At 40.9% G+C, this 12,412-nt stretch overlaps 1 protein-coding gene across 1 annotated transcript in view; it reads right to left on the bottom strand.

Moving 5' to 3' along the window:
• C2CD5 (C2 calcium dependent domain containing 5) overlaps positions 1 to 11,685 on the bottom strand; it is a 73,323-nt gene extending 61,638 nt beyond the window's left edge. The window contains exons 1-5 of the mRNA XM_074161658.1: positions 11,525 to 11,685; positions 7,492 to 7,578; positions 5,432 to 5,603; positions 3,077 to 3,172; positions 2,345 to 2,500 (exon numbers count right to left, since the gene is read on the bottom strand). Of these exons, the coding sequence (XP_074017759.1) occupies positions 2,345 to 2,500; positions 3,077 to 3,172; positions 5,432 to 5,603; positions 7,492 to 7,578; positions 11,525 to 11,614 (601 nt within the window). The 5' untranslated portion in view covers positions 11,615 to 11,685. The remainder of the gene's footprint in view (positions 1 to 2,344; positions 2,501 to 3,076; positions 3,173 to 5,431; positions 5,604 to 7,491; positions 7,579 to 11,524) is intronic.
• Positions 11,686 to 12,412: the final 727 nt, after the last annotated feature.

Here is a 12,412-nt window from a genome sequence, read left to right as displayed (position 1 = left end):
GAAAAATCTCTAAGATTGAGTATGAAAGTTTCTATCCGAGTGAAAATTGCTACGGATTCCACTCAAGCCAAGGTTGAGACTGAATTCTTTTTTACATATACAACACATAATATGACAGACATCTATGGAACAGCCCGAGTCATTCACAGAATGGTTTAGGTTGGAAGGGACCTTAAAGATCTTCTAGTTCCACCCCCCCTGCCATGGGCAGGGACACCTCCCACCAGACCAGGTTGCTCAAAGCCCCATCCAGCCTGGCCTTGAACACTTCCAGGGATGGGGCATCCACAGCTTCCCTGGGCAACCTGTTCCAGTGTCTCACCACCCTCACAGGAAAGAATTTCTTCCTAATATCTAATCTAAACCTACCTTCATTACCTCTCATCCTATCATTACATGCCCTTGTAAAAAGTCCCTCCCCATCTCTCCTGTAGGCCCCCTTCAGGTACTGAAAGGCCGTTATAAGGTCTCCCCGGAGCCTTCTCTTCTCCAGGCTGAACAACCCCAACTCTCTCATCCTGTCTTTGTAGGAGAGGTGCTCCATCCCTCTGATCATCTTCGTGGCCCTCCGCTGGACCCACTCCAACAGGTCCATGTCCTTCTTGTGCTGAGGACTCCAAAGCTGGACACAGTACTCCAGGTGGGGTCTCACGAGTGCAGAGTAGAGGGGCAGAATCTCCTCCGTCAACCTGTTGGCCAGGCTTCTTTTGATACAGCCCAGGATGCAGTTGGCCTTCTGTGCTGCCAGCGCACATTGCCAGCTCACGTTGAGTTTCTCACCAACCAACACCCCCAAGTCCTTCTGCTCAATCCACTGCCCATCCAATCTGTATTTGTGCTTGGGATTGCCGCAACCCAGGACCTTGCGCTTGGCCTGGTTAAATTCATGAGGTTGGCATGGGCCCACTTCTCAAGCCTGTCCAGGTCCCTCTGGATGGCATCCCTTCCCTCCAGCATGTCGACCATTCCACGCAGCTTGGTGTTGCCAGCAAACTTGCTGAGGGTGCACTCAATCTCACATTCTCATAAATTAACAGATTTCTTCAGCATTCTTTATGTGTGGCCACCAGTATCAATGATTGCAACGTGAAGCATTGTATTACAAGAAATGAAAAGTATTGCTATGAGGTCTTTGGGGTTTTTTTCCTCTTAAACACTGCCATGAATAAAAATATTAATAAAATCTAGAAGAATACTTCTACATGTGCAACTTTATCAACTTTCACTATTTATGCAAGGCAAATGTTAATCCTGTAAACTGACATACCCAGAGAGCTACATTAAAAACTTCATAAAAAGTGAATTCATGTCAGTTATGACAATAATGCTTTTTCACATTTTTCCTCAAAATGTGCAAGCTTTCCTAATGAAGATTCTGAGTAACATTTCCATGACCTCTTTTACGTTGCCCCACTTACTAAAGATCTCTACACGTGCTTGCAAAACCCAACTCACCTTTTCTTTTAGTATCTTCCTTAAAACACAGCTGTATCTACAAGAAGCCTGACAACGTTAAGAACCCATCACAGAGCTGAATCCACTGCCTATCATTCTAGTGGCTATTTGTCATCATTTCTTTGTATTCCTTACACCTTCAATATTGTCCACCTCTATCAACTGACTGTCTCTTGTTTTAGTGTGCAAGTACTCTAGAGTGGGGGTGGTTTGTTCGTTGGCACTGAAACAGGAGGATCTTGGTTCACAACTGTTGTTCGTAAGCATCAGTAATAAAAAAAAAAAGAAAATCTGTGAAGATACTTGATAATGTGGAGAGATCAACTGACTTTTTAATCATTAGTCTCTCCAGGAATTGCAGGTATGTCCTGTAGAATAGATGCACGACAATACAGAAGTATGCTTGAGAAACAATGAACCAATCTTGACTTCAAAAAGATGGGATGAGTAAGATAAGTTTTAATACACACTGTATCTGAGATGGTGTATATTTGTTCACATACTTCGAAATAGTTCAAAGAGGGTAGAGTAGTTCGTTATTTTAATTGTTTGAGCCAAAATTCTAGTAATACTCTTCATGTCGTTAAGAATATCTTCAAGAAAGTTCCATGGGTTTCTTTGACCTTGCTAAAAGCAATGAACAAATTAGACAGCAGCAAGGCCTCACCAAGAAGGAAAAAATAAAAAAGAAGGAAAAAAAATAAGTCAGCCATACTGGTCATCAGTTAGGACAATAGAACCTTCATTTTCAGAAGACAATATGAACTGAAAAAAATAAACAAAATTAATAGCAAATATCATATACAATCTTGGCTTAAGCCAGTCACTTATTTAAACAGTGAATATTTTTAAAAGCAGCAATAACCATTACAGCCCACACGTCTAATACCTGACATGAGTGAAATAAGTCTTTGTCTAGCCTCATTTGATGCCCTTGGTGTACGAATGCGGTCTATCCACTGGTACTCTGGGTCTTCATTAACTACAAGTTCTTCCACAAATCCATGAATTATTACTGCTCTGTAACACTTAGGAATAGATGTAGCTGTTAAAAAAAAAAATAATATATATATATGAAAGATGTAAGACACGAGTCTATGAGCGAAGAATTCCAAAAAAACATAAAAATACACATAAAAAGTAATGTGAACAATTCTAGAAAGTAAATCACATGATTTTCTGTGAAGATGTGGACATACCAAGCAGTTTTGGTCTGGGAGACCCTGGAACACCGATAAGATTACTGTCCAGTATATCAGTTACAACATGTACCATTATGAAACCTTTTCACTTTGTGCCTCTAACAGGATATGCACCCAAAATAACAAAACGTGCGTATGCACATGCACTGAAATGCAACTTTAAAAAGATAAGGGGGGGGAATCAGTTATTTACATTGTTTTGAAACAATGTACAGTAAAAAACAATGAACAGTAAAAAACTATTAAGAAAAAAAAGAAAAGCCAAGTAAACAATTTTTTGCATTTGCCACTGGCTTCAATGTAATCTCCACTGGGCTTATGTAATGAGCTGGTGAAAGAAGGGACACTGACAGAAAATGTAAAGGAAGAAGCAGGGGGAAGAGTTTTCTGTTCAAACAAAACTTTTTTCCTCTACTTACTGCAAAAAAACTTGACTCCACAGGATGACTGCCTAAATCTGTTTAAATCATTGAAGAGATCTACTTTCACCACCACATTGATCTCCCCACGTATACCTATCAATAAAAAAAAAAAAAAAAACCATGAAAAATGAGAAGTATCAGAAACGAATAAAAAACTAGCCCTATTAATTATTCCCTATTACTAGTAATTAATTGGTAATCGAAAGTGCATTAGTTTTTCTGCACAGAATGTACTAGAACCTTGCTAGAAGCATTCGGTTCACGTGCCCATTCTAGCCTAGGCCACAGGAGCAGGAGACATTTTCTTGCCTTTCAGGTCTGCTCCAGAGACATCTCAGAGGAAGTTTCTAGTCCTTGAGGCTGAAGCTATGCAAACAACAGTCCTCAAATACCTGCTGCACTGAACAGGGCTTTAGAAGAATGATGGGATTGGGAGGAGAGAAGTCATCAGCCTCCTGACACTGCAGTGGCCTCTGCCGCATTGTGCAAGTGCTCTCTCTGCTCCTTTGTCCTGTACCATCAATGCAGGAAGGGTATAAAATCAGTATCTAAGTACCATGACTGTCCCAAGATATCCTTAGCAAAAAAGATCGGAAATACTAACTTTGAGTATAGAAACCAGCCTTGAAACTGGAGTCCTGTGCATATCAGAAAGCTCCGACTACGACCTAAAAGGTTTCACATTTTCTCCCTGAAACGGTTTCAAAACTGCAGTAAAGCTGCTCTCTGAAGTTCAATCCAATAAGAAAATTTATGGTACTTTCTAGAACCACAAAATGGCATAGTAAATGACTGTAAAATACTTCGATTATGAGAAGAAATATATTTTAAAAAAATAAGATATTACAAACTTTTCAGATAAAGCTTAATTTTTGGCCAAAATTAATCCTTACTAATAATGGAATTATATCCTCAGCACACAGCCATTCTGTTTTCATTTTTCTACTTTCCTATTCTGAGATTTTCTTCTTTTTCCCCACCCAGTAACAAAATTATTTCACGGATTACAGGTTCTGACATATTGGGGACTAAATTTCTTGATGAGTCTGATCTCTAGTGTCTTCAGAAGCCTTTATCACGTAAGCATATGAAACTCAAACGAAAGCACTACATTTATAGATTGACATTGCAATAAAGTCACCCAGAGCTATCTTCCAAAATGCCAACAGAATGAAGCCTTCAGTTACTATAACAGGAAATGCCTCAGGTTCATATATTTTCACAAATAATCATGTTGAGATGCAAAAAAGCTCTTTTTAATAAAAATTTAGAAATGTTATACTGATTTTTTTTAAGGAACTTACTGTTCGCCAAGGATCAAGATAATCAGAATCTACTGCTAGAGCACAGAACTATACGAATTCCCATTTTACTTCAACAGAAACAAAGGTGAGAAATGGTAACAGATCCAGAAAAATACTGAGAAATCTAATTCCTTCTGACATACAAGTTGTCCACATCCTGAGACAATTGTTCATCTAACTTCAAAAGAAAATGTACAATAAGAAAACGTGAATAAAAGGGTAAGAAAAATACACGCAATATTTCTCAAAACAACCTCTTCAATATAACTGTTTTAAATGTAAAAAATACTTTGCATCAGTTATGATGATCATCTAGTAAATACCATTAATTATTTCCCAACAATGATTTATAATTAGCTTTTAACATAGTTAGGTTGTTTAATTCACACTAGATAATGCACAAGGGTGGTAATGACGACCACACAGATGTTCTGCAATAACGTACTAAAGCAGCAAGCGAACTGCTGTAAACTGACCTTGACTTTCTGTGTTTCATTAAAATCAAAGGTAAAAATAGCATTAACTTCATTTTCTCATACCTTCAAGATATTCTGGTGAAATCTACCTAGCACTGAGAGTACTTTCTGCAGGGAAAAGGAATTGCATCCTGTACTTCATGTTGAAGATACGTCACATCCTGTCCCTCCATCTCAAGTGAAGTTTATCCAACATGCCAAGGCACACCCCAAGTGACTTCAGCAAAAGTATATCCTTTTAGTAAACACGTGGTAATTGGAAAAGTATGTTTGAGTCTTTTTTTTTTTTTTTTTAAATGAATTTTACAGTGACTATTTTAAATACCACATGAGGATTTTTTCCACTTGTCACAAGTTCTTGGGAAGGCGTTCTGCCAAACACTAGGCTGAACTACCAGGCCAAAAATTTTCTCATGCCAGAAATAAGGTAAAAGCAGCCAGGAAAATAACTTTCCAGCTCCCGAGGCTAAAATTATTACCAATTTCTGAACACAGCTTACAGAAATGAAGACTGTAAGAAGCAGATTACATCTCAAACAATATTGTTTTACTTTTACATTAGGAAATCTTACCATGAATGGTATCATAAATTGGAAACCATCCTGAAATAACTGTAGCTGCTTCACTGTAGAGCAAAGGATCAATATCTATGTACACTTTGCCAATGGCATCATTAGCACTGTAGGTATCATGATCAAGAACTGTGATCTGGAGAGGCTCATCTTGTAGCTCTTCATCATCTACCTAGAAACAAACATTAACATGGAAACTGAGCATTTCAAAGAAAAAAAAAAAAAAACACAAAAACAAAACCACAGGGGAACGCTGCTGAAAAAAAAAAAATGCAAGGAAGAGGAGAGGTCAGTGACCTGACACAGATAAATCTGTAATTTCAATTTCCAGTATCTAAACAACACATTCACTTATTTTGGTTTTACCCTTCACAGACTGGTGAGATCCTGGAACCAGAGCTATCACTGGGAGAACAACAGGAAAAGCAAGATTATAGTGATTACACATTTTAAAATTCCACATGATTTGAGTCATATTTCTTAGGTTGCCTGCCCATCTCCACAATACATACTTTTCATTTTAAAAAAATGAAAATTTAAGATAAAGCATCTCAGAGGACTATTATACTCTGAAGTTATGATTACTGGTGCTCTCAGCCTTCCAAACTGGTCAGTGGCTTAAAAGACAAGACATTTTTTATAACTTGCTGTAAAAATTCGGTAATTTTGGACATGCACTTTCTTAAATTAATGCAACAATTCGTCTACAGATACCTCAACTATTTTTAGGACATACAAAGATAGGCATTCTGCAACTTTCTTGCGTTGAAAGTCACAACCCAAGAATCAGGTTTGCTAAATGCAGTGGGATGACGCAGGGAAGCATTTGCAGAATTATAACATGCAGCCTTGCAAGAAGATCAAACTACACACATGCACACTTACGATGTCTTAAGCAGTTAAGTGTTTTTTCACTCTTTGAAATGCGGAATTCTCCCCCCCCCCCCCCCTTCTGCCCCCAATGTTCCTGTTTGGCTCTTTTCCTTCCCAAATCCCTTTTTTCCATGCAAAAAGACAGAATTTTGAGACTTCTGTTAACGTCAAAAAACCTATTTCTGTATAAACAAAGTTAACCCTCCACACAGATCAGCTCTTTCCCTTCCCAAACAACCCCTTGAATTTCAACACCACAGTACTACTTTCTCAGTAAACATGGATTGCTGATTAAGAGATGTTCTTAATCAAGCATTCGGTGTTGATTAATACTCTGCCCACCCTATTTTATATTTGCTCTAAATTTTTTCTAACGTCACCAGCTATTAAATCACTCATTACATGCACATATATTTACAGCCATGTTTATATTGTGATATTATCTTAGCACACTATAAATGAACCAGTACTCTATACTGAAGTATTTTAACAATTACTTTATTCTAAATACCATTACTTTTTTTTTTTTTTTTAACTAATAAAAATGCAGTAACCAAAAAAAAAGGTAAACACTTGTTCAGGGCATAATGTCAAAAGACATCAATGAATCAGATCCTAGAAAGCAAGCAGCAAGTACAGGAAAATGCTGAGTGCCCTCATTATTACATAAAGAAATGGGAAAAGAAAGCTTCTGATAATTGTTGTCCAAACTCTTTATTTTGAAATTTCCTCATAGGAATTCTCCATTTTCTTCTTTGTCAAGTACATTATTTTTGCAACTCGAAGTAACATTTCAAATGCCAATTAACTTTCCTTACTCAAAATTACCCCTCTAAAAAAATACAAGCATAGCCGTACTGGTATCTGAAAGCCTAATCCATAATGCTATTTTCCCCCCACTTTCACCTCTGTCTTGTCTTTTTCAGTATTACCCAGAATAACATTTGAGTTGGATCCAATCTGGCAAGCTTTTGTCTTTACAAATACTCCTAATAAGCCAATGAGACATCTTTAGCAAACAAGGTCTAATTGTAGATAGGTTTGCTGAAAAGGCTTCATGTTTATTTAAACAGAAATACACTTCACTCCTCAAAACTCATTTTCTGCCCAAAATGAAATTATTTCATTAAGGGCATCTAAACCAGAGTGTCTACATAGATATAGGCAAACTCTTAAAAAATACTTACTTCAAACTTGAACCACTCAGAATTCCACTGAGGATTAAGTGATTTGGGATACACATCTGTCTTAAAAGTTGTATTTCCAAATTTTACCTAAAAATACAAGCATTCAATTATTAATAATAAATATTAATAAATACATTTAGAAATTCATTAAATCTACATATTAAAATAACTTCAAATACGTATTTCAATAATACCAACAAATCCTTTTCTTTTCAGTGAGAGTGGCTTTTTTTAATTGATCCAATAAGTAACTTTCCATGCATCAACAACAATTCCAATAAATCTCTCACTATTAAAATTGTTTATTTTCTTCCTCAATCACTTGAGAGGTAAAAATATTACTTATATTGGCTATTCAAAGTCACTTGGTATACTCTCTTTGCCTTCTGTTTGAAATTCAGTAAGCACAATTATTCGATCTAAATAGGGATAGTTCATGTCCTATTATTGTTCTCTCTAGGGTTTCTTAATCAGCTTTACTGGCAATTTATACAAGAAATATAGAAATAAAATGGTAGCATCAGTGAAGTTGTTTCTTAAATTTAAGAAATCTCCCTGGATACACACCAGAAAATAACTGAAATCATCCCAATTAACTGGAATCTCGATATGCTGGAAACATATCAGTAAATTCAGAGCAGCAAGGGGGAAGCACTTTATCGGTTTCTATTCCTTTCTTAAAATATAGAAAATTCCAGAAAGCATATAGGCAAAAAGGTTACAGGGACTACTTATCTATATACATACCTCTCTATATATCCCTGTAACCTCATTACCAAAGATTAAATATTCTCCATATTTCTACCTTCAACCACTGAATAGCCTGTTTCAGGAATCTCCATTTGGTCTCCAAAGGAATCTATTTCAAGACACCCCATTTGGGTTTTTTGGTGTGGTTTTTTTTTTTTTGAAGTGAAACCGAATTTCTGTGATGCTACATACATCGAGAAACCATGCTGCACAATGCAAGATCCTTTATTTCTCTGCAGCTTTCATCCTATCCATTTACAAACACTTATAGTTCTCTGAATGTTGCCTCTCAAAATAATTAGTACTTCAACTCATATCGAGTATCTGATGGTACTTACAAATATGCAAAGTTCTGTTCTTGAATTCATTCAAGATTCTTAAGAAAATAACAAGAAAGCTGATATAAGAGAAATGCCGCAGTTAAAGACAGTTGTGGCTTTTGAATGCTGTTTTCTTTTTAAAAATCTACATGGATTTTGGGGAATAAATTTAGGCTTAGCTTTTGAAAACCATATAACAATTTTTTTAACACTTTTGCTCAAGAAAGTATTAAATAAAGACTTTATGCATTATAAACACTACAATAAACACATTATATAGTAATATGGTGATTATTTTGCATAGGTGCTTACCCCAGCTCTAAAGAGATTCTGCACTTGCTTAAGTACACCCAGATAATTCAAAAAGCCTTAAGCACCGTAGAACTGGACTGTGAGTTCACACTGAGCTCTGTACGTATAAATGTATATACCTCAGTCAACAGAACTCCACACAGCATTTGTGACCAAAAAAACCCCACCAAATAAAAAAAACAGCAGGGCCTGCTACTTGATTCAAGGAACAGTACTGCTTTTTGAAAATAAGTAACTTCAAAGTAAGCTTTGAAATTAAAAGCGAAAGTGATATGAAAACACAGGACTAAGTACCCTTAGGGTAAAAAAATCATCTAAGCTATCAAAAGGTGGGTGCAGCATAAGTGCATACAGAAAACTAACAGCACTGCCACTTAGAACTTGTGTTCATCACACAAAGCAGTATAATAAGGTGATAATGACACTACTTTTACCTGAGCTACTTTATGTACCAGAAGCTGCCAAGACGCAACAGCCCAGAGCTCCACCCAATCTATTTTCATGTGTTATCTAGGGAGCAAATTAGTTCCTTCAAAGCCCCAGGCAGTTATAACTGAACTTCTCCAGTAGTCAAGCTAGTCCATTAAAACTAGTAGAGATAATCAAGCACTACACTGCTGTCCACTGTACAAATTTAGAAGCACAATTACAGAAGAAATTGTGCTAATTTGCTCCACATCACACATGCTGGCAAAGTCCAAGCTATGCACAGCCCGAGCCAAGTAAGAGCTCTAAAGTCTTCTATCGTTTTCTATTCTAACTCTAGATTTATATTAGAAAATTTAACAAGGAAGTTAAAGGCTCAAATCAACTAGTGCATCAACATTACTTCAGCTTCTCATTTTTATTTAAGTGAAAATGTTTTGTAAAGGCTTTCAGCTACCTTACACTGAAAAATAAAACAATGGTTTCAAGCTCAATTTATTTTGACATAAATTTCACCTGCTGCTTTGCCTGCTCCACATGTGGAAAGAGTAGTTCCCTCAGTCTTGCTAAGTAACAGTTCTAAAACCAAGGCCTCATCTATGTATTTCTTTAGCCTTATTTGTGCCAAGACATGAATGAAACTGCACGTTAACCCAACTGAGCAAACTGATCTTTCTGAAAAATTTTATTTTCCTTTTTTGCTAAGCAAGTCTTTAACCAGGTGAATTTCCAAGCTTATTTTGTTACACAGCTGCTCAGGCAGCGGGGTTGGCACAGATGGAGCAGGGTTGGGAACATGTAACCAACACGAGGGGAGAGCCGTTTCTCCTCAAGGCAGCATAAAAACAGGCCAAATGAAACTCATCAGAGAGCTGCATTTCCTACTCCTGTTTTCCCTGTCTCCTAGTAGCACGCATCAAGTTGCTGTAGGCTACCTATTAATCAAATTTAAAATTACAAGAGAGATGCTTATAAATTAAAAAATGACTGATGAAACACCTGAAGCCAAACACTAAAATATTAAGTTAAAGGATTGTCATTCATGTACTAAAATAAAACTGCGTACTACTTCAGCTCCATTGAACAGCACGAGAAATACATTTTCACTTTATTTCAAATTTACTGTCCCACTAAGCAATGCACTAATGTCAATCAAATTTTTAAACACCAACCAAGGGCTTCTACATCCAAAATCTATTTTGATATTAATATCAGACTCTTCAACGTATATAGTTCCAGAAAGATATTCTGTTTGCGTACCTTAATTCCAATATTGCACCAACCTCAGTTACTGTTTGTGGTACAGGCATGCATTCACATAGCATTCCATTTTAAACATCTCTTTGCTTTTTCCAGAGTATTATTTCTGAATCTATGGAATGTTACTGAAACGTTCTAAGTTAGTCATATCGGAAATAATGAATCATAAAACAGAAGGATCACGTCAACTTATTTTACAATCCCTTCCTCAGAAACGCCCTATATGTTACCTGTTAACTCTATCATTCTGAAGAAGGCTGAGGTTACGTACTTTTGGGACAATAAAGTGATTTAAACATGTAAGCAATATTTAATAACTGTCCAATAAAAATCCCCTTCGAAAACATACAACCACTCTGCACTTCATATGCTCAGGGACACAAATGACCTAGAGGTGCTCCTGCTCCCTCTCCATCCTGCTTACAACCCATCTGTCAAATCCTGAAATGGATTCCCTTTGGCGGCCACATCAACAAGAGCCGGTCATTAACAGCCTTCAGCCCCGAGCGGCCAAGGAACAGCTGGGCATTTCTAAAACGCCATTCGAATTCCACACGTCCGTCAGCTAAAAATCACACCCAACGGGTAAACCAGGCACCGCTCCAGAAGCGCCGGCACGGGCTCAGGGGGCTCCTCTCCGCCTCTGCGGGGCACGCTCGCCCACCTGGCCCCGGGCGGGGCCGGCTCACCCCCCGCACCGCCCCGGCCCGGCCCGGAGGCACGAAACGCGCCCCGGGGCGGGGCTGCTGAGGGGAGCGCCGGCCGGCGGCGGCCCGGGCAGCCCTCCGGAGCAGCGTACCTGACCGCGCCGGCACCTGCCACCCCAGCGCGGCCGCGGTACAGGTCCCGTCACGCGTCCCCCCGCCCCCGGGCTCACCCAGGGGAAACCGCGGCGGGGCCCGGCAGGTGCCTCAGCCCCCGCCCGCCCCCTCCCCGGGGCGCAGCGCCCCTCCCCTCCCACAAACCTCCACAAAGGCGTCGGTCAGGTCGCTGGCGCGGTCCATCACCGGCAAATGGCGCCCCGCCACGATTTTGACCTTCAGCTTCCCCGGCATCTTCCTCCGCCTCCCCCCGCCTGCAGGGAGAAAACAACAGCGCGCGGCCCATGGAGCGGCACGCACCGGGGGGGGGCGGAGCGGCGGGGGAGCCGCCGCGCATGCGCCGCGGCGAGCAACGGTCTGCGGCTGCCCGCCCATTCGTGCCGGTGCTGCCCGGGCCCACCGCCGCAACGGCAGCAGGGAACGGCTGGCAGGACGCATGCGCTACTTACGGGGTCACCACGGCAAGATCCCGGCGGAGCGGGCGTAGAGAGCTGGCGGTCCGCCGCCGCCGCCGCCCCCCCCCCCTCCCGGTGAGCCGCACGGCCCCGGGGCGCCCCGCCCCGCCGCCAAGATGGCGCCGCGGGCATGGAGACCCCGCTGGAAGTCGAACGCCGACTCCTCGATGGGTTCGGCGCTAGCGCTGCGGCAGCGCTTCCAAGGCAAGCCAGGACGCTGGAGCGCCGAGTCATCGATCCCCGGGACTGCGGCGCCGGCAGCAGGCGGCCCGAGGCAGCGGTGGGACGGGACGGGACGAGGCCGCCTCCATCCCGCTGGCAGCCGGGATGGGTCCGCGCCGCGCCCCAACTCCCGTCCAGCCTTGTGTCTGCGGGGCCCGGAGCCCAGTGTGGCGTTAGGCGCGCCTAGCCCTCGGGCTGGGCTGCTCCGCGTCCCGGGCCTGAACCGCGGGCTGCCGGCCGGTGGCTCGGGCCTGCTCTGCCTCCGGCCTCCCTCGAGGAAGGAGCCGATGCGGTCTTGGGCTTGAGGGCCCGTTAAAGGGGAGGTGTGGAACGTGTGCGCATCTCCAGGCACACG

This window comes from Numenius arquata, chromosome 2 (genome assembly GCF_964106895.1).
Source record: "Numenius arquata chromosome 2, bNumArq3.hap1.1, whole genome shotgun sequence".
Lineage (NCBI taxonomy): Eukaryota > Metazoa > Chordata > Aves > Charadriiformes > Scolopacidae > Numenius > Numenius arquata.
The sequence above is the reverse complement of the archived record's forward strand: the minus strand, read 5'-3'. Positions and strand labels throughout refer to the sequence as shown.